Source organism: Scyliorhinus canicula, chromosome 13, assembly GCF_902713615.1.
Source record: "Scyliorhinus canicula chromosome 13, sScyCan1.1, whole genome shotgun sequence".
NCBI lineage: Eukaryota > Metazoa > Chordata > Chondrichthyes > Carcharhiniformes > Scyliorhinidae > Scyliorhinus > Scyliorhinus canicula.
The window spans coordinates 114,197,776-114,220,488 of NC_052158.1; the positions used below are offsets into that span (position 1 = coordinate 114,197,776).

The 22,713-nt window shown below is 48.1% G+C and overlaps 1 protein-coding gene across 1 annotated transcript; it reads right to left on the minus strand.

Annotated features, from left to right (window-relative positions):
* Positions 1–4,983: 4,983 nt before the first annotated feature.
* LOC119976576 (transmembrane epididymal protein 1-like) lies at positions 4,984–7,435 on the minus strand. The gene is made up of 2 exons (XM_038817174.1): positions 6,196–7,435; positions 4,984–5,664 (listed from the first exon to the last, which is right to left on the minus strand). Exon 1 carries the CDS (start codon positions 7,279–7,281, stop codon positions 6,358–6,360), a length of 924 nt encoding a protein of 307 aa, XP_038673102.1. The 5' UTR covers positions 7,282–7,435; the 3' UTR covers positions 4,984–5,664; positions 6,196–6,357.
* Between the last annotated feature and the right edge of the window lie 15,278 nt (positions 7,436–22,713).

The window sequence follows — 22,713 nt, forward strand, 5'->3', positions numbered from 1 at the left end:
AAAAGAAATTCAAATGAAACCATGCTGTTAATTTCGACCTGAAATCTGCATTACCTGATTTTCCATTTCTTATGACCCTGGACCAATGACCCTAATGTTTGGGACCGATAAAGTTTTGTTTAAAGTAGACAATATTTGAGATTCTTGACACTTGCTATGAAAATAAAGCCACAGGATTCCATGGGTTTGGCACAAAAAAAAAGCTTTACAAGATCAGAAAGGTAAAACTATTTACAAAATCGAACTTACACTCTGACATTCTGAGTTAATATGAGGTACAGGCAAACTGTGGTTGAAAACCCTGATGGGAGTTATGTATAGGCCACCCAGCAGTAGTCAGGATGTAGGGAAGAAAATAAATCAGGAGATAGAGCATATAAAAAGGCAATATTACAATGATCATGGGGGACTTCAATATGGAGGTGGACTGGGAAAACCAGGTTGGTAGTGGATGCCAAGAAAATAAATTTGTGGGATCTTTAAAAGATTTTTTTTGGAGCAGCTCGTTGTAGAGCCTACTAGAGAACAGGCAATTCTGGATTTGATGATGTGTAATGAGGCAGACTTGATTAGGGATCTTCAGGTGAAGGAACCCACAGGGAGCAGTGACCACAATATGATAGAATTTACCCTGCAGTTTGAGAGGGAGAAGCTGCAATCAGATGTAACAGTATTACGATTAAATAAGGGTCACTGCAAAGACATGAGGGAGGAGCTGGCCAGAGTTGATTGGAAAAGGAGACTAGCAGGGAAGACAGTGGAACAGCAATGGCAGGAGTTTTTGGGGATTATTCGGGAAGCACAGCAAAAATTCATCCCAAGGAGGAGGAAGCATGCTAAAGATTGGACAAGGGATCTATGGTTGATGAGAGAAGTCAAGGATAGCATAAAAACAATGATTATTAAAGATGAGATCGCAAAGTATTTGGATGTGCATGGTAAAATAGGACTGAGTCAGCACGGCTTTGTCAAGGGGAGGTCATGTCTGACAAATCTGTTAGAGTTCTTTGAGGAGGTAACAAGGAAGTTAGACAAAGGAGAACCAGTGGATGTGATTTATTTAGATTTCCAGAAGGCCTTTGATAAGGTGCCGCATAGGAGACTGTTAAATAAGTTAAGAGCTCATGATGTTAAGGGTAAGATCCTGGCATGGATAGAGGATTGGCTGACTGGCAGAAGGCAGAGAGTGGGAATAAAGGGCTCTTTTTCAGGATGGCAGCTGGTGACTAGTGGTGTGCCTCAGGGGTCTGTGCTGGGACCACAACTTTTTACAATATACATTAATGATCTGGAAGAAGGAACTGAAGGCATTGTTGCTACGTTTGCAGATGATACAAAGATCTGCAGAAGGACAGGTAATATTGAGGAAGCAAGGGGGCTGTAGAAGGATTTGGTCAAGCTAGGAGAGTGGGCAATGAAGTGGCAAATGAAATACAATGTGGAAAAGTGTGAGGTTATGGACTTTGGAAGGAGGAATTTAGGCACAGACTATTTTCTAAATGGGGAAATGCTTAGGAAATCAGAAGCAGAAAGGGACTTGGGAGTCTTGTTCACGATTCTCTTAAGATTAACATGCAGGTTTAGTCTGCAGTTAAGAAGGCAAATGCAATGTTAGCATTCATGTCAAAGGGGCTAGAATACAAGACCAGGTATCCACTTCTGAGGCTGTATAAGGCTCTGGTCAGACCCCATTTGGAGTATTGTGAGCAGTTTTGGGCCCCGTATCTAAGGAAGGATGCGCTGGCATTGGAAAGGATCCTGGGGAGGTTCATCCCTGGAATTAAGAACTTGTCATATGAAGAACGGTTGAGGACTCTGGAGTTTAGAAGGATGAAGGGGGATCTTATTGAAACTTACCGGATACTGCAATGCCTGGATAGAGTGGACGTGGAGAGGATGTTTCCACTTGCAGGAAAATCTAGAACCAGAGGACACCATCTCAGACTAAAAGTACAATCCTTTAAAACAGAAATGAGGAGGGATTTCTTCAGCCAGAGGGTGGTGAATCTGTAGAACTCTTTGCCGCAAAAGGTTGTGGAGGCCAAATCACTGAGTGTCTTTAAGACAGAGATAGACAAGTTCTTGATTAATAAGTTGATCAGGGGTTATGGGGAGAAGGCAGGAGAATGGGGATGTGAAAATGTCAGCCATAATTGAATGGTGGAACAGACTCGATGGGCAGAGTGGCCTAATTCTGCTCCTATGTCTTATGGTCTTATGCTCACATGGTCTTAACGCACCACGATATGCAATACAAAGAAAATGCAGCCAATGCAGGTTTCATGGATTTCTCAGTAATTCGCCCAGATCTCGGTAAAATCCAGATTGTTAATTTACATTATGAGAATCAGTGATCATTTTATCAACTTTTGGAGGGTAAAACTTTCTCTAGTCTGAAAAATAACCACTCCTCTCTGTTTTCTATCACTTCACCCATTTCATATCCATCCTGCCACTGTTCCTTTTATTCAATGGCCGTCAAATTTGCTGCCCAGCCTATTATGTGAGACTTTAAGCAAACAATTTTTGTGAAATCTATGTGCACCACAAAAACCACATTACCCTCATCAATACTCTTTGCTACCGAGCAAAAAATTCAATCAAGCTATGTAAACACTATTTACCTTTCCCAAATCCCTGTTGGTTTTCGTTGATTATTCCATAATTACTGTGGCTAAAGTGTGTGTGTGTGTGTGCGTGTGTGTATCTGGAGGGGGTTGGGCAGGAAATATCTGTGTGGGGGAGGTGAGAGGCATGCAGGTGCGGGATTGAGAGTCTGGGGGAGGTGAGAGGCATGAGGGTGTGGGATTGAGAGAGTATGTGTGCGTGTTATGTGTGTGGGGGAGTGAGAGCGTTGTGTGTATAAGCAGGATTGTGACAGTGAGTGTGGGACTCAGGGTATGTGTGGGGGATGGGAGCGAGAGTTTATGTGTGGGTTGTCAAATATTTGGAGTGAGAGTTTATGTGTATATGGGGTTGTCAAATATTTTATTTTAGGAATCACATTTATCTTATTTCATCGCATGGTTTCAAATATTCTTTTAAAAATTGTGCTTTTAACAAGTGAATTATCAAACTATGATTGCCTGTCACACAATACATTATTTCAATTAATATTTTGAAAAATACTTACATTTAACAAAAACAGGTGATCTTTTCTGAGATGCAAAGATGTTTGCACTCAAAATGAAAGATATTTGGGCAGCACGGTGGCGCAGTGGTTAGCACTGCTGCCTCACGGCACCGAGGTCCCAGGTTCGATCCCAGCTCTGGGTCACTGTGTGGAGTTTGCACATTCTCCCCGTGTTTGCGTGGGTTTTTCCCCCACAATACAAAATAGGTGCAGGGTAGGTGGATTGGCCACACTAAATTGCCCCTTAATTGGAAAAAATGAATTGGGTACTCGAAAGTTATTTTTAAAAAATTAAAGATATTTAATTCAAAGGGAGTCTGATACTGTTGAATTTCCTGTCACACCGGGCTCTGATTCTATGTGAGCAGGTCACCAAATAAAAGATGGCTATACTGCTTTACACAGAGTTCTATGCATGCTTACATAGTGCATTCATGTTCATGTATGCTTCTGCTGTTCTAACATTTAAACCCAGCAGAAATGTAGTTAATAGTGTTGATTTTTACTCGGGCTGGAAATTTTCCAAAGCCAGCGGTAATCCATCCGACCTCCCCTGGCCTAGAGAATTCAAACTTCCCGGGTTCATTAGCATTTTTGGCTGCTGACCCCGACATAAAGTCAGCAGGAATAAATTGGCGGCTAGCAGCTGGCAAGTCCATGGACTCCAACTATTGTCAAGGTGTAAGGATTAGACTATGAGGTCCTCCTTAACATGGATTTTAAAATTCCATTATGGTGCAAGAACATTATCGGGTTGTTCAATATAATATAGATCCCTCGGGGTTCGAATCCCAGCTTGGGTCACTGTCTGTGCAGAGTCTGCATGTTCTCCCTATGTCTGCATGGGTTTCCTCCGCGTGCTCTGGTTTCCGTCCTGAAAGACATGTTGTTAGGGATTTTGCACATTCTGAATTCTCCTTCAGTGTACCCGAACAGGCACCGGAATGTAGCAACTAGGGAATTTTCACAGTATCTTCATTGCAGTGTTAATGTAAGCCTACTTGTGACAATAAAGATTATTATTATTGAATTATGTGAAAAGGTGAACACCAATAGCACACATTAAAACACCAAAAGGCCAGACAGAACGGTGTCTATGGAACATCAGTCCTTGTATTTCTTAGGAAAGCAATTATACTTAAACCAAACAGAAATAGATTATATTTTGTGACCAAATTTTATGTGATTTGGGGTTTTAATCCCACAGAACAATAGTTTAACAAGCATTGTCAGAACTATATTAAATAGTTGAACATAACTGGTTATCTTTTATATCTTCCTTCAAGCCATGTACACCATTCTTCACAGCAGCTACATCAATCTATTTGATGCTATCAATGAAAGATTTTATTTCATACCTTGGCTCAATTTCAGATAACAATGCTGTATAAACACATGATCCATGACATTTTAAAAGTTTAGGGTGAAAAATAATAATTTTCCACATTTATTTATTGAAATGAAATGAAAATCACTTATTGTCACAAGTAGGCTTCAAATGAAGTTATTGTGAAAAGCCCCCAGTCCCACATTCCAGCACCTGTTCAGGAGGCTGGTACAGGAATTGAACCGTGCTGCTGGTCTGCCTTGGTCTGCTTTCAAAGCTAGTGATTTAGCCCTGTGCTAAACCAGCCCCAAAGTCCTGAAAGATGTGCTGTTGGGGAATTTGGACATTTTGAATTCTCCTTCAGTGTACCGAACAGGCACCGGAATGTGGCGACCAGGGGATTTTCACAGTATCTTCATTGCAGTGTTAATGTAAGCCTACTTGTGACAATAAAGATTATTATTATTGAATTCTGTGATTCTGTGAAACTCCAATAAAGCAAAGATTAATTTCAACAAAAAAATTATTGATACAATTTCAGATTTCTTTAATTCATTCTCTGGATGTGGTCATTGTTGGTAAGTCCAGCATTTACTGTCGAACACAACTCGAGATACTGATGGTGGGTCTTCTTAAATTGTCGCACTCTGTGTGGTGAAAGTATTCCCATGATGTTGTTTCAGTGGAAATTTCAAGATTTTGACAAATCAATATTGAAGCATTGGTGACACTTGTCCAAGTCGGAATGGTCTTGAAAGGGAACTTATAGGTGATCCTTTTCACATGTACATACATTTTTTTAAATTAATTTACAGGACGTGGGCATTGCTGGTTAGGCCAGCATTTATTGCCCATCCCTAGTTGCCCTTCAGAAGGTGGTGGTGAGTTGCCTCCTTGAACCGCTGCAGTCCCTGAGGTGTAGGTACTGTCCTTGTTCCAGGTCGTGGAAGTTGCAGATTGGTGAGGTGTGAACAAAGGAGCCTTGGTGAGTCATTGCAGCACATCCCGTTGATACCATGCGCAGCAGCTATGGCACTATGATTGCCCAGAGGGAGTGGATGTCTAAGTCAGTCAACATGGTGCCAAACAAATGGATTGCTTTAGCCTGGATTGTGTAAACCTTCTGGTCTGTTATTGGAGCATCCAATCAAGTGCAGTATATTCCCTCATACTCCTGACTTGTGTCCTATAGGTAACAGAGAGGCTTGGGGGGGGGGGGGGGGGGGGCAACACAAAGTTAACATTGTATTCAAGTCTCCCAAATGGCTCAACAAACTTCTCTCATGAGAATTTACCCATAAATACGAAGAATTTTCCATGTACCATTCTCAATCTTTCTTGGCTTAGCTGCTTTCAGCAAGGCAATGGTAGGAGTCCGCCTAGGGTTGAAGGGGCAAACTTGGCCATTTGTTTCTATTTGGTTTTGGGGTGTGGGCGTTGCCTTGCAAACTCAGCCTTATTGTCCATCCCTAACTACCATTGAAGATGCGATGCCGAGTCACATTCTTGAACCAGTTTAGCAGTTAGCCGCTAAAGTAGCTGGTAAATATTGACTGAAAAGCATCAGAATTCTTACCAGATATCCCGTATAAATTTTCAAATACTATTTTTAATTAGTAGGTCGGAAGCATGATTTAAAAAGATTAGTTAAAAATTGACTTCGAGTACAGGTATATATATTTTTTAAAAGCTGAATGGAACACATTGCTGGTGGCTTTCTTTTGAGATTTCTTACCTGACTGAGTAATGAGCTTTGCAAAATAAAAGAGTAAAGATTAAACCTTCCTGAGTGGTAGCTCAATGCTGGTGGCGGGAAGGGTTGAAATTTAACAGGTTACGTTGTGGATCGGATTTATTTGGCGCTCGTCCCAAAATTGAAATTCGTGCATTAGAAACATTAAAAGTCACATTCTTGGAGCAATTGCGTTTCCTCCTCTGCAGCCTGGAGTTTGGCATACTGTGAGGGGAGGCCTCCGCCATGGACCCGCTCCAGGAGCAAGCTGAATGCTGGCTTGGCGCCCTGGAAAGCCGGGCCAGCCTCCCGGCCGCAGCAGCGACTGTGCCACAGGCCGGTGAGTGAGAAGATGGCCAGCAGCAGGGCCATGTTCAGCGCGACGTGCCAGCAGAAGAAACTGGTGACAAACATGAGGTTGGTCATGTCGTCGGCCTTCCAGGGTCTCCCCGTGAACGGCCTGTAGAGGATGAAGGCGGCGTGGAGGAGCCAGGTGCCTTGGGTCATGACCAGGCAGGTCTTGGCGAACCAGAGGACGGGGTCGTTGGGTCTCCAGATCTCGGCGGTGAGGATGAGGCAGACGAGGAAGCAGGCGAGGAGCAGCAGGCTGTGCACCGAGTTCTCCACCCGCTCCTTCCCGTGCATGTGAGAGTACAGGAGCAGGGCTTCGGTGTAAAAAGCCAGGGCGATGGCAATGCTCTCCACCAGGACCACACGCCTGGGCAGACAGGCCTGGCTGATGATATCCACCCAGCCACTGAGGGCGAAATAGGAATACATGGTGGCGTGCTGCCACTCGTTGGGGTGTATGAATGGGTAGTCGGCCCTCTCTCTGTTGTAGAGAGTCAGCTTGTACACCCCGGGCGGGTAAAAGAACTCTGCCGCGACGGCCAGGGTACCGTACACAATCTTCATCACCCCTTCAGGAGGAATCCGCTTCAGGCAGCCCCGCAATCCGGGCGGCCGGGCGGGAGACACCAGCTGCATCTTTTGGCCCCGAAGCACCATCAGGGAGAACTTGAAAGCGTAGAGAATGCCGAAGGAGAGGAAAGCCAGTCCCGGCGAGATGTGACCGATAAAGGTGCCCATTCCGCCGCCCGGGTGCTCCTGTTGTGTGAATGAAGGAAGGCTACAGCGTTGAACCTGTCAGACCACATACAGAGCGGCAGGCTGCTTAATAAAAACATTTCCTGGGAACGCCTTTTTAAAGCTTTCCTCCGTAAAGCACCTGTGTCCAGAGCTGTCAACTTTCCAAAGACTAATTTCACTTGTTCAGTAGGAAGTGAGTAAGGTTTATCGTAGTTAAGTGCAATAAACAAACTGAAAGCTGATTAAGCTTCATCCCTTTTGTTTTACTGGGGTCAAGGACAGCAATGCAGATGAAATGTGTTCTTTTGCCAAGTTTCTTTAGAACAAAGAATACAGCACAAGAACAGGCCCTTCGGCCCTCCAAGCCTGTACCGGTCATGATACCACACTTGGCCAAACCTTCCGCATTTCCTAGTGCCGTATCCCTCCAAACCCCATCCTATCCATGTATTTGTGGAGATGCTTTTTAATGCATCTGCTTCCACAACCTCCTCTGCAACGCCTTCCAGGTACTCACCACCCTCTGTAAAAAAAACCTGCCTCGCACATCTCCTCTAAACTTTGCCCCACGGACCTTAAACCTACGTCCCCTGGCGGCTGACACCTCCCCGCCCTGGGATAGAGTGCCAGCCCATCCACTTTATCCATGACTCTCATAATCTTGTAGACCTCTATCAGGTCACCCCTCAACCTCTGTCATTCTAATCAAAAAACAGTCCCAGTCCGTTCAGTCTCTCCTCATAGCTAACACCCTCCAGACCAGGCAACATCCGGGTAAACCTTCTCTGCAACTCTCCACAGCCTCCACATCCTTCTGGTAGTGTGACGACCAGAATTGTGCGCAATATTCCAAGTGCGGCTTCACCAAGGTTCTATTCAATGTAGCATGACTTGCCAGTTTTTATACTTGATGCCCCATCCAATGAAGGCAAGCATTCCGTGTGCTTTCTTGACTACCTTGTCCACTTGTGTTGTCACCTTCAAAGATCTGTGGACCTGTACATTCGGAACTCTCTGGCTTTCTATATTACTAAGAGTTTTGCCATTTACTGTATATTTCCCCTCTATGTTAGACCTGCCAAAATGCATTAACTCACATTTGTCCGGATTTTTCTTTTAGAACAGTACAGCACAGAACAGGCCCTTCGGCCCTTGATGTTGTGCCGAGCAATGATCACCCTACTCAAACCCACGTATCCACCCTATACCCGTAACCCAACAATCCCCCCATTAACCATACACTACGGGCAATTTAGCATGGCCAATCCACCTAACCCGCACATCTTTGGAGCACCCGGAGGAAACCCACGCACACACGGGGAGGACGTGCAGACTCCACACAGACAGTTACCCAGCCGGGAATCGAACCTGGGACCCTGGAGCTGTGAAGCATTTATGCTAACCACCATGCTACCATGCTGCCAATGGATTAAACTCCATTTGCCATTTCTCTGCCCAAGTCTCCAACCTATCTACTGGCTGAGTTCCCGACGGCATGGTTCTAACCACGTGTTGGCCGTCGGGAACCATGGGTGGCGGCTGCGGACTCAGTCCGCAACCACTCTGGTGGGGGGGACAGGGGACCGAGCACCGTGGGGGGCCTCATGGGTGGCCAGGGCAGCGATCGGGCGGCTTGGATCCGCGGGTGTGCGCCATATCGAGGGGGGGGGGGGTTACATTTTGCAGCTGCCTCCATGGTCCGAGTCGTTCAGGGAAATGTCAGTCACGTAACAGGTGATTGGTTAATTAGACAATCAATTATTCCAAATTAATTATCTTTCCACTTCTCTTGTCCCACGTTCAAACTCCCTACGTCATGTCTGGTCTCAGTTACGAGATTGTTTCAAACTCGTTTAATGTACCCTCTTATCAGTAAGAGTATTTGCAATACAGTATTTGTAACATTTGAGACAGTCATGGACAGTATTCAAACGAATAACCAATTTTATAACCTACTCATATTTCCACAATTCAATAAATTTCAAGAACCATTTTATTTTCCAGAATATTTAGCAAATATTTCAAAGGACCCCTCTCTATAATTGCTGAATCCAACACCCCCATTCCGCTCTGGTCCGCAGTCTAATCATGCGTCTTGTCTTGTGTCTTACAGGACCTGCTGGTGATGGGGTGGGTCCTCTGACATCCCCTGCCCCGAGCCACTGCCACAGCAGGAGCCCCCTCGTGAGCTGAGCAGTGATGCTGAGAGCAGTTTGGACACCAGTCCTCCAACCAAGATGCAGGACATCCCGGAGCTTGAGTCTGAGGATGGTAGTGATTTTCCGTCACCTCCAGCATTCGAGAGACACGCACCTCGGTTGGGCACTTTAGTGAAGAGGCTCCTGGGACACTCTGCTGCTCACCGCACAGCTGCTCCGGTACAGCAGGGGGAGGTAGGAACTCCCGAGGGGGTGGACAGTCAAAGGGCAGGCCGACCCAAAGAACTAGTTGCCGTTCCAGAGCTTCTGGAACAAACAGTCCCATCTATAGTGGAGACGCAGTCGCAGAGCCAGGGACTACATGAGGAGGTTGTTGGCAGGTGCAGTTGGAGGAGTCCAACCGTGTACAGGAGCAGGAGGTGGTGCCAACAGTACGAGCCACCCAGCCCAACACTGCACAGATGGCATCCACGGTGGAGGCATTGGGGGCAACGGTTTTGACTATGAATCAGCATGTCCAAGGCCTGGGCCACTCTGTGGAGTCGCTTGCTGAGGCCCAGGGCAGGATTGCCGCCTCACAGGCGACCATGTCCCAGAGCCACCTGGAAATCTCAGCGGCGCTCCTGAGCATGGCCAGTCACAACAGGCCATGGCTGGGAACATTGGTGGCATTGCCCAGGTGCTGGCCGACGTGGCGCAGACACAGAAGGAGGTGGCCCAGTCCCAGAGGGAGATGGCACAGTCACTGGCTGATGTGACACAAACACTGAAGGTGGGGGCACAGTCGATGGGTGATGTGGCACAATCCCAGATGGAGATGATTCACTCTCTGTGCACCCTTGGCCGCATGAACCCTGGTCGAGACCAGAGTGGGCCTCCAGGACTGGCAGTGCCAAGGGGTTGGAAGTGTCAGGGGATATCGCCGCTCACACCCCCATCCATGTAGTAGACCGGGGGCCATTGGGCACCCCGAGGGAAGAGGAGATGATGGGAATATGCTGGTGACTCTGGCAGAGGAGGTGCCAGAACAGCGCAGCACCTCGGACCCCCCCTCCAGTCACCGGTGAATTTGGTGGGCAGCGGGCAGAATGGGTGGCACCTTGCCATCCAGGACATCCGATCAGCAGCCGAGCCCATCCAGGCCCGGTCGCCCCACAAGACGCCCTACTACAGGTCGCAGGGCAGGAGTCACAGCAGGCTGCCTCCACTCCTGCTGTACTGTCTGGGGAACCACCTAGGAGTAGCGTTAGGGTCCATCAGGTCAGAAAGTTAGGGCCCATAAGACCGACGCACTGCTCGATCAGGCTTCTGGTTGCTGCGTGGGCGTCGTTGGAGCGGGTCTCCCCGTCAGTCTGTGGCCTCCAGATAGGTGTCACCAGCCATGGCTGCAGCTCATGTCACCCAGGAGCCAACCCCCCAGCCGGGGGGGGGGCATCTCAAACATGTCAGGAATCATCGATTGTGCCAGGATGAAGGCGTCACGCACACTGCCCGGGTATCTGGTGCAGATGTGCATAATGCGCAGCTGTGACAGTATCCCAGGTGGGATTCAGCACATTGTTGGAGGGTCTCCTGCCAGCCCGAGGGTACAGCATTGTTCGACTCGCCTCCAAGACATCCAGCATACAGGACAGGGCCCTCACTGTAAATCTAGGAGCTGGTTTCCTCGCTGCCATCCTCCTGACTTAACTGAGAGCAAGTGCCGTGGGAACCATTTAAATGCAGCGCCTCTTCATTGAAGTGCTCAGAAGACTCCCGGGCAGGATAATCAGATGCATCACGCCTCAGGTACGGTGTTTTTCACATTGGGAAAAATACATTTTCTAAGTGCCTGAAATTTGCGGTCTGGACAATGTCACCAGAGCCGGAGGGAATCACACAGATTTTTGCGCCGAAAATTACACTTTGTCATTATTTTGGAAAATTCAGCCCAAGTCCTATATGACTGTTCTTTGGAACGTTAACCCTGTTTTTCTCTCCACAGATGCTGCCAGACCTGCTGCATTTTTTTTACTTTAACAAGAGATTGTGTTATAACCTGCCTGCTTACCACTGGCTGGGGACTAATGGCAATCCCACAATCCTTTGGGAGTATGAGCTTCCCCAATGAGGGGGGGCGGAGAAATCATTAGCAGATTCCCTGCATAAATAAAACTGGCCAGTTTGGAACCAGCTAGAGGAGAGTGAGCAGCAACGGAGCTGCTGCTGCTGCTGCTGCTGCTGCTGCTGCTGCTGCTGCTGCTGCTGCTGCTGCTGCTGCTGCTGCTGCTGCTGCTGCTGCTGCTGCTGCTGCTGCTGCTGCTGCTGCTGCTGCTGCTGCTGCTGCTGCTGCTGCAGCAGCATATATGTTATTATAAATAAATATTATTTCTTTCTATCCTTCAACTCGTGCTGGATTCTTCGTGGCCCTCACAAAACTGGTGACGAGGGTTAAAGTGGATAACTGTCTACGCTGCTGAAGCCAGCTCCCTGGATTTTTGTTGGATCCAGGTTGGAAGTTGTTTTCTATTCCACCATGCCTCTGTATGGACATTTGGATGTTTTTGGCGCTGCGCTGGAAAGTTGGAACCAGTGCGCACAACGGATGCGTTACTATTTCCGGGCAAACAACATCACCGAAAACGTGTGCCAGGTGGTCATTTTGCTCACTGCCTGCGGCCCACATACGTTTGGGGTGATTCGGAGCCTTATGTACCCAGCTGTGCTGGGCACCAAGGTATTTGATGAACTTGTGAACTTAGTGGGGCAACATTTTAACCCAACCCCGTCCACGATAGTCCAGCAACCCCAGGAGATTCCCTTGCAGTTTCTCTGCAGGCTACGCAGGATTGCGGAGTACTGTGACTATGGTGAGACCTTGTCAGAAATGTTATGCGACCGTTTGGTTTGTGGTATTAATGCGGTCACCCAGAGAAAGTTGTTAGCTAAGCGAACATTGACTTTTGAACAGGCCATTCAAATAGTATTGTCCCGAGAGAGCGCACAACGGGGAGTGCAGGAGCTACAGGGAATGGAGGTGCACGCCTTGGGGCGCAACCCCTTCCGTCCAAAAGTGTCTCCCCGCACCCCTGCGGTACCTTGGGTGAGGCAACGTCCGGATCGACGCCAGTGGCCGTCGGATGTTTCTCCCCGAAGGGAGCCTTCTCCAGAACTAATGGATGAGGAGCCATGTCCGTGTTGGACTTGTGGGCGCCGATCCCGTCGCGGATGCCGGTCCTGGGGCTGCCAGTGGCGCCGTCATTCCACCAGAAACTGGGGCCAGCCCAGGGGCCGTACCTTCCATTTTGATGAACCTGCGGCGACTACTCCCGAGGACGTGGAGACGGAGGACGACTGCCTGCAGCTGCATTGTGTGGCCCCCATTAAAGTGACAGTACGGGTCAATGGTCACCCGCTTGAGATGGAGTTGGACACAGATGCAGTGGTCTCCGTGATCGCCCAGAGGTCATTCGACCGCATCAAGCATGGTATACAGACCCTTACATTAACCGACACACAAGCCAGGTTGACCACCTATATGGGGGAACGATTGCACATTGCAGGAACTACGATGACCCCTGTTCTTTATGGACGCCAGGAGGGGCATTCCCACTTATCGTGGTGAGCGGCCACGGGCCCAGCCTGCGCCATTTGCAGCTGCAGTGGCAGCACATCCTCCAAACAGGTTCTGGACTGTTGACAGAGGTGCTGGGACGGTACCCAGTTGTAATCCAACCCGGTTTGGAGAAAATAAAAGGGGCCGTAGCCCGTATCCAAGTCGAACTAGGAGCCATGCCGTGCTATTTCCGGACGGGCCTGGTGCCTTACGCCTTGCTCGAGAATGTAGAAGGGGAGCTCACTCATTTGGAGACCTTGGGTATTATCAGGCCCGTCCGTTTCGCTGACTGGCAGCACCAATTGTACCTGTAATGAAGCCAGATGCCACAGTTCGCTTGTGCGGCAACTATAAATTTACAGTGAATACGGCTTCCCGGCTCGACTGATATCCAATGCCTCGGCATAGAGGATCTCTACGCGAAGCTTGCAAGCGGACTCTCGTTCACGAAATTAGATATGGGTCACGCTTACCGACAGTTGGAGCAGGAACCTGCCTCCCGGACGTATGTAACTATTAATACACACCGGGGCCTGTATGAATATACACGGTTGCCCTTTGGGGTATCCTCTGCATCGCGTCATAGAGGGCATCTTGAGAGGTTTACCGCGTGTCGCTGTCTACTTAGACGACGTTTTGATTACAGGGACGTCGGAGAAGGAAAATTTGGAGGCTGTCCTTGGATGCTTTTCAGAGGCTGGAGTCCGTTTACGTCACACAAAGTGCGTCTTTCAGGTGAAGGAAGCAGTCTACCTGGGTTATTGGGTGGACCGCGAAGGTTTGCACACCGTTGCAAAGAAGGTGCGCGCAATTCAACAGGCCCTGCCCCGACTGACTCTTCGTTCTTTTCTCGGCCTCATAAACTATTACAGGAAGTTCCTCCCCAATCTGGCAACTACGCTGGCCCCGTTGCACCTTCTGCTAAAGAAGAATCACACCTGGGTTTGGGGTCAGCCGCAAGAAACCGCTTTCCGGCGGGTAAAAAACAATTGTCTTCATCTGGGTTACTAACCCACGATAATCCTGGAAAGCCTTTGCTCATACGTGTGATGCATCCCTGTATGGTATTGGGGCCGCCCTGTCCCACAGGTGGAGAACAGGGCCGAGCGGCCGATAGCTTTCGCCTCCCGCACATTGACTGCAGCGGAAAATAAGTATGTGCAGATCGAGAAGGAGGGCCTCCCGGTGGTCTTTGCGGTGAAATGCTTCCACCAGTATGTGTATGGCCGCCACTTCACTATCGTGACTGATCATAATCCTCTGCTGGGACTTTTCCGAGAGGATAAGCCAATATCGCCCATTGCTTCCGCACCGATCCAGCGCTGGGCTTTGTTGCTATTCTCTGGAGCACAAACCAGGTTCCAGATAAGGAATGCCGAAGCACTGAGCTGATTGCCTTTATCGATTGGCCCATGTCGACCCCCACGACCGGTGAGGTGGTTGCAATCCTAAATTTCATGGGCTCCTTGCCTGTCACGGCATCACAGATCCGTGAGTGGACCCAGATGGAGCCAGTCCTGTCAAAGGTTCGGCAAATAGTCCTGTATGGTCGGCAGCATAGACAGCTCCAAGCGAGTTGCGGGCATTTTCCTCCAAGCTGTCAGAATTTAGCGTGGAAGACGGTATCCTCTTGTGGGGGACGCCTGTGATTGTCCCAGAAAAAGGACAGGAGCTGATACTGAGGGACTTGCTCAATGGGCATCCAGGTGTGACCAAAATCAAAATGTTGGCCCGGAGTTATGTCTGGTGGCCAGGCCTCGACGCCAACATTGAGATTGATTGGTGAAATAGCATGTGGATCCAAGATGGCTCTTTAAATTAATCCTTAGCGAGTTCTAGTTCATGACAATCGTCGAACATACTTATAATGCTCATTCATATTACAAAATACTAATGGAAAACTTTGTGAGAAGACAACACTGGTAGTATAAAAATGTCCTAGTTAAGGACTATTTTCTTCCAAAATAAAGCATATGGAATATTAGGATGAATACCTGTGCCTTCAACTTCCCAGAGTGAATTTATGATATTAACTTGCATGGTTTAGCATGAGGACAATAAATTAATCGTTTTTGAAGCAAACAATATGAGCAGTTTTGACCTCCAATTAATTATTTTAGCAAATACAGAAAAAAAAGTCATAGTTGGAAGGGGATGGATTAGCAGATCTTCATGGGCCATTAGCAAACAATCATTGGAGGCTGGCTGTAAAATGACATTGCAAAGGCCGAGGTGTTCATACCTGGCAAAGACACACCCGGTTAATGACATAATGAGCTGGATTAGCTTTTTCAACTCCAAGGCAAGTGACCATTTCATTACGATTTTTATTACTTTTAAGCACTTCAAACACTTCCATAAACTTTCAAAAGCATTAATAAACTTTGATTGCCCAGTGACTTTCCCTGGGAAAAAGTTGGGAATGGTGCACAGATCTCAGATCACAGATTGGGGCAGCACGGTAGCATGGGGCAGCACGGTAGCATTGTGGATAGCGCAATTGCTTCACAGCTCCAGGGTCCCAGGTTCGATTCTGGCTTGGGTCACTCTGTGCGGAGTCTGCACATCCTCCCCGTGTGTGCGTGGGTTTCCTCCGGGTGCTCCGGTTTCTTCCCACAGTCCAAAGATGTGCAGGTTAGGTGGATTGGCCATGGTAAATTGCCCTTAGTGTCCAAAATTGCCCTTAGTGTTGGATGGGTTTACCGGGTTATGGGAATAGGTTGGAGGTGTGGGGTTGGGTAGGGTGCTCTTTCCAAGAGCTGGTGCAGACTCGATGGGCCGAATGGCCTCCTTCTGCACTGTAAATTCTATGATCTGAAGGAAAGGAACTAAGGTGTGTGATCGATAGACTGGAACTAGTCACAATACCTACATATTCAGAAATGTCCCAGTGCCCAAGCTTGTTACTCTTACCGTGCACCTTCAAGGTTGGATTCTTGATGACAAGAGCCGCCCATTGAAGAGATAGCTATTGAGGAGCCTGAAAATAACCCAAACCGCCAGATTATATGAATTAGGGGCAGGAGAAGGCCACTCAGCCCCTCGAACCTGCTCCGCTATTCAATAAGTTCCTGGCTGATCTTATTGTAATCTCATCTCCAAATTCCCACTTCCCCCCTATAACCTTTCATCCCCTTGCTTATCAGCAATCTACCTCTGCCTTAAAAACGTTCAACGACTCTGCTTCCACCTCCTTTTGCAGAAGAGTTCCAAAGACTCTAAATTAACCTCACCTTTTTTTTTAAACTGTGTCCCCCTAGTTCTAGATTCTCCCACAAGAGGAAACATGCACATCCACTCTGTCAAAATCCGCAGGATTTTATGAGCTGGATTCTTCAGCCACGCCGGCCGCAAGATCGGCAGGGACGGTTCACGGACCATGTATAGGTCCATTGACCTCGGGTGGGAATTTCCGGTCGGCAGGCGGACAAAGCCGCAGCATCCCATCCTGTAAGATCAGCTCTTTCTTCTAAACTCCAGTGGATACCAAAATCCAGTGGGCATCACGGTAGCATGGTGGTTAACATAAATGCTTCACAGCTCCAGGATCCCAGGTTCGGTTCCCGGCTGGGTCACTGTCTGTGCGGAGTCTGCACATCCTCCCCGTGTGTGCGTGGGTTTCCTCCGGGTGCTCCGGTTTCCTCCCACAGTCCAAAGATGTGCGGGTTAGGTGGATTGGCCATGCTAAATTGCCCGTAGTGTCCTAAAAAGTAAGGTTAAGGGTGGGGTTGTTGCGTTACGGGTATAGGGTGGATACGTGGGTTTGAGTAGGGTGATCATTGCTCGGCACAACATCGAGGGCCGAAGGGCCTGTTCTGTGCTGTACTGTTCTATGTTCTATACAGGCCCAGGCTTTCTTCATAAATGATTTCCAATCTTAAATTAAGCTGTTTTTCGCTTTATTACATCAGTGATGCCAGGGGTTATTATCTCTGTTCTCCTAAAGATTTATTGAACTAATTTACTGATCTTTGGACTTCCTCGCTGTGTAATATTTGGTTAAATATCGTTTGTGATTGAAGTGGGTCTTTGTTCGGTACTAGGCTTCAATGGCGCTAATTGTTTCATGGCAGTTTCCCTCTGCTGACAGGAAGCCCAATGCTTTCAATGTATTTACAGTAATTTACTTCAGCACAAATGAATTCAAAATCATTTAAGAATTGCCTGTGAATATTAATCGGAAGCAGTATATTCCTTGTGTATAATTCACTGGTGTTAACAGATGTGGATGCAGTCAGCTCTGATGCCAGCTGATACCAACTCTAAATCAATATTAGATCTACCGCTAGTTGTGGGCAATCAGTGCAAATTAAAAGAAATATAGGTCTGCTTCTTTATAAAGGCAGGATTATCATCAGAGCTTCCTCAGTAGTACACTGAGGTACACCACAACTTCCAGTTTTCGAAAGTTGGACATTGAGGTGCTGTTTGGACTCCAAAGTCGGGCCTGATATCAAAAATCCTTTTCATCTTTTGAAATAATTCCTCCATGGAATGTGGGCTTGGCTGACTAAACCAGCAATTATTGTTAATCACCAATTGCCCTTGAGAAGATGGTGGTCAGCTCCCTTCATGAACCACCGCAGTCCCTGAGGTGTAGGTACATCCACAGTGCCGTTAGGGAGGCAGTTCCAGGATTCTGACCCAGCAACAGTGAAGTAACGGCAATATATTCCCAAATCAGGATGGTGAGTAGCTTGGAGGGGATCTACCAGGTGGTGGTGTTCCCATAACTGCTGTCCTTGTCCGTCTAGATTGTAGTGGCTGTGGATTTGGAAGGTGCTGCTTAAGGAATCATAGTGAGTTCTTGTAAGTACATACTGCTGTCATTGTGCATCGGTGGTGGAAAGACTGAATGTTTGTGGATGGCTTGCCAATCAAGCAGGATGTTGAGATTCTTGGACATTGTTGGAGTTGCACTCACCCCGACATGTGGAGAGTATTGATCACACTCCTGACTTGTGCCCTGGAGATGGTGGACAGACTTTGGGGTGTTACTCGTTACAGGATTCCTAGCCTCTGACCTGCGCTTGTAGCCACAGTATTTATATGGCTGGTCCAATTCTGTTTTTGGTCAGTGGTACCCCGAAGATGTTGAGTAATTGCAATTCATTCTTTCTAACGAGCTGAACAGTGACATTAACAGAAACCGTGGCCATCAAGTCCTGAAGAGGGACTTGAGCCCAGAGCTTCTGGCCTGGAGTTCAGGACACTACCCATTGCCCAGGATGTTGATCGTGGGGGATTCAGCAATGATAATACCATTGAATTTCAAGTGGCGATGGTTAAATTCTCCAATGTTGAAAATGGTCATTGCCTCATACTTGTGTGGGACAAATGTTACTTGCCACTTGTCATCCCAAGTCTGGTCCAGGCCCTGCTGCATTTGAAGGTGGACTGCTTCAGTATCTGAGGAGGGTACAGTTGAACTAACGGCCCTCAATGTCTGCGAGTTAGACCCTCTCGGTGCGAATGTCAGGCATGGTTCGCTAAACCCTAGACACTCACCCCAATCCCCCCCCCAAGAGCAAAGGGACAAAGGAATGTAGCACAGAACCTCACTCAGACATGGGGCAGGGAGTCTGCATGCTGGCAGCAGACAGACAGGAGTCAGATAAGCAGTAAGCTGAGAAGCATCACAGAGCATTCCTCACTATGAGTCATGATCATCTGTTGCATTGACTGGGCAGCAGGCACTTAAGGACTCGCCAGACCCAGCACTTTGATAATTAAAATCTTGACCACCTTCATCCCCTGGTCGCAGAGGGATCACAACAAACTTGGGGGGTGGTGGTTGGAGGGTGGCGGTCACACTGTCAGACAACAAGCTGGTCCTCCCCAATAATGCAAGAGGCGATGGTGGCACACACTTGCCCCACCTGGCCTCCACCCTGCGACTCCTCAGCACTCTTGTGTGACTCCCGCTTGAACATCCTCTTGTCCGAGGACATGTGCCATTGCTTGAGGTCGTCCACAGGTATGTCCAATGAAGAGGCATATGAATTGGCCAGGAAAATCAACAGACCTGAGAATTGGGGGCAGTTTAGAATTCAGCAAAGGAGGACCAATGGATTGATCAAGAAGGGAAAAATAGAGTATGAGAGTAAGCTTGTGGGGAACATAAAGACTGACTGAACGTTTTATAGGTATGTGAAGAGAAAAAGATTGGTGAAGACAAATGTAGGTCCCTTACATTCAGAAACAGGAGAATTTATAATAGGGAACAAAGAAATGGCTGATCAACTAAATACATACCTGAGTTCTGTCTTCAGAAAGGAGGACCATAAATAACATACCAGAAATGTTGGGGAACACGTCGCGAGAGGGAGGAACTGAAGAAAATCAGTATTAGGAGGGAAATGGAGTTGGGGAAATTGATGGGATTGAAAACTGATAAATCCGCAGGGTCCGATAATCTGCATACAAGTGTGCTTAAGGAAGTGGGCTGAGAAATACTGGATGCATTGGTAGTCATTGTCCAAGATTATATAGACTCAGAATGGTTCCGACAGATTGGAGGGTAGCTAATGTAACCCCACTATTTAAAAAGGGAGGTAAAGAGAAAACGGAGAATTATAAACCAGTCATCCTGCCACCGGTAGTGGGGATAATTCTAGAATCCATTAACAAAGCATTTGGAAAACAGTGATAGAATCAGACAGAGTCAGCATGGATTTACGAAAGGGAAAACATGCTTGAAAAATCTAGAATTCTTCAAGGATGTAACTAGTAGAGTTGATGCGGGGGAGCCATTGGATGTGGTTTATTTGGACTTTCAGAAGAAAGCACATGGGATTGGGGGTAGTGTATTGAGATATATAGAAAACTGGTTGGCAGACAGGAAACAAAGCATGGGATTCTCTGGAAAGATTTCTAAGTGTTGTCGCGAGCGGGATTTGCTGCGAGCTTCCAGGCGCTCGGCCCAGCGAGGCCAGCAATGCTATACATTAATTGGTCCACTTAACAAAACCTTACCGGCTTCTCGCCGCAAATGAAGGCTTGCCATTGGATCTGTCAGCACCGCCAGCCCTCCATTAAAAGGTCGAGTTGCACTTAAGCAGCATTTACGCAGCCAAACCTAGCCAGCTCGCAAAAATGGCGTTGAGGAGACCAGTCCCAAGATTTAGGGATACTGACCTGGGGAGTCTGATAGACGCTGTGGAGGCCAGGAAGGATGTCCTGTTCCGCCGAGAGTCCAGGAGGGTTAGCCATAGGGCAGCCAATGCTGCCTGGGATGAGGTAGCGGCAGTTGTGAGCACCGAAAGTGTGACTAGGGGGACTGGCCTCCAGTGCAGGAATAAGGTTGATGACCTACAACAAGCAGCATGAGTGAGTGGACACAAACGCCACACCTTTCCCCCCCCCCCACCCCCCCTGGGAGCATCCACCTCTCAACTCTCCACGGACTACCAACCCTCCCTCCATCCTCCTCCCCCTCCCACCACTGTGAATCATGCGTGTGGCTAACGATGCCCTCGCTGTGTCTCCTCTGGTAAAAGCTGTCCCGTATTCATTGGGAGAGAGCCCAGACTGGCGGAGGTGTGGCAGGTTAGGTGGATTGGCCATGATAAATTGCCCTTAGTGTCCAAAATTGCCCTTAGTGTTGGGTGGGGTTACTGGGTTATGGGGATAGGGTGGAGGTGTTAACCTTGGGTGGGGTGCTCTTTCCAGGAGCCGGTGCAGACTCGATGGGCCGAATGGCCTCCTTCTGCACTGTAAATACTATGAAACATCAGAATCCTCATCACCTTCAAGGGGCATCGAAGGCCACAGGACGTGGTAAGCAGCTGGCTGCCTCCACCTCTGATGTGTATCCTGGGGAGACACCTAGACAGAGTGGTAGAGCTAAGAAGGCCAAGCACATCGAGGATCTCTGAGGGCACTGTGGGAAGGGGGAACGGGGTGGAGGGCAATGCAGGGGGTAGGGAGGGGTGGGGGAGTGTGGGGTGCGGGACCATTGGGAGAATAGGGAACTGTATTACAAATGAAACACCCTTATGCACAACTAGTATGATGCGCCTGTCACTTTCCTCCACAATGCAGGCCGACTTCTGAACCCGTTGCCATCTGTCCAGGCATCTCCCTGTCACCGGGCACACCACATGCAGGTGATGGGTGTGAGCGAGGACTCAGCAGACAGGCAGGGGTCAAGACTGGCATAAATTGAAGAGCATTGGGAGGCAATGACTCCCACATACTACATCGCCCACCCACCCATGGGAATCCACTTGCGTTGTGTGAAGTGCTCACTTAACCATGTTTGCCAAGTCTATTAGCAATAGCCTTCAGCTACTCGGCAAGAGGTCTCAGCCGTCGGTGGGACTTATGGGTGGTCAGTGGGACAGACGGGCAGGGATAAGTGTTGCCCCCAGAATGGGTAAACATGATCCAGGGGTTGGCATGGTGGTTTCGCGAGCGGTTGCCCTTCCACCAGTCCCTCCTCTCCTTCCCATGGCGGCCGACCCCTGTGTGGAGGGTCCCCCACCCACACCTGAGGACACTAGGGTGTCAATCTCCGCGCCCCCAGGATCTATGCTTGTGAGCAAAGATGGCTACTCACCTCCTCAGCTCACCAGAGAAGCCCTTCCGCCAAGTTCACATTTTAAAAAAGGAGCACTAATCGGTGTCAGCGTGACCCCCTTGCTGGGGAGGCCAATGAATGACGGGAGGCCTAGGGCGTGGCTCCCGTTAATTGTATGGAAATGGGGCTTAAGTTGTAATAATTGGTTTCTCGCCAGCTCCCGATTTCACCTGTGGAAATGGGCCAGTTTCATTGTAAACTGGTGCCTGGTGTGGTTCTCTTTTCCTGCCTCTTCCGCTGTTCACTGGCCTTGTTTCGCTTGAGCGAGAGCATAACGAGGCCGGAAAAACGCACCCAAAGAGTAGAGAATAAAACAGTCTTTTTCCAAATGGCAGGCAGTGACTCGTGTGGTGCATGTGGTATGGGTGCAGTCGATTGCCTCATGCAGCAGTAGCAGATCAGCTATGCTTTCAAAGCCTGTATCCCTCACAACCTGCCGGGCCTGGTCCAGGCCAAAATGTATGTCGTCCAGAGCCCTAGCATAAAGTGCGTCCATGATCTCACGTACAGGTGGATACCTGCAAAATCCAACACAGGTCAGCGCGGAGTCCTGGAAGGATACCGTTATGTCCAAGTTCAGGACTGCCATAACATTCACGGCTACGGGGAGCAGGTATCCTCCACCACCACTTGGCACCAAGTCCGCAAGGATGTGGTACATATACCGCCCAATCTCTTTCGTGAAGTGAAAGACATTCGAGTCCTGTACACCTTTGTATTAAAAATTTAATTTCTAATCCTCTTTTATTTTCCAATTAATGGGCAATTTGGCATGATGGGCCCAGGAAGATCACGATCGGAAATCTCACAGTCGCAAATCCCGTTTTTGGCCTCTCGGGCCTGACAAGATTTACACCTACGGCTAACGTGGCCGCTAAATCCCGTCCTCTGTTTCTCCGTCCACAGATGCTTCCAGAACTACTGCATATTTTCAGAACTTTTTGCTAATTTAAAATACTTCTCTACATAGGTAACACAAGCAAAATTTAAACCCCAGTTGTCATAAAAGTTAGTTAATTACAGAGATGGATTAGTAGCTGAGATTATATATGCTTATATCTTTTCTTTTTAAATCGGAAGATAATCTTGTCTGGAAT

Excerpts from the sequence above, each read along its gene's own strand:
- LOC119976576 (XM_038817174.1), bottom strand. The coding sequence starts at position 7,281 with ATGGGCACCTTTATCGGTCACATCTCGCCGGGACTGGCTTTCCTCTCC.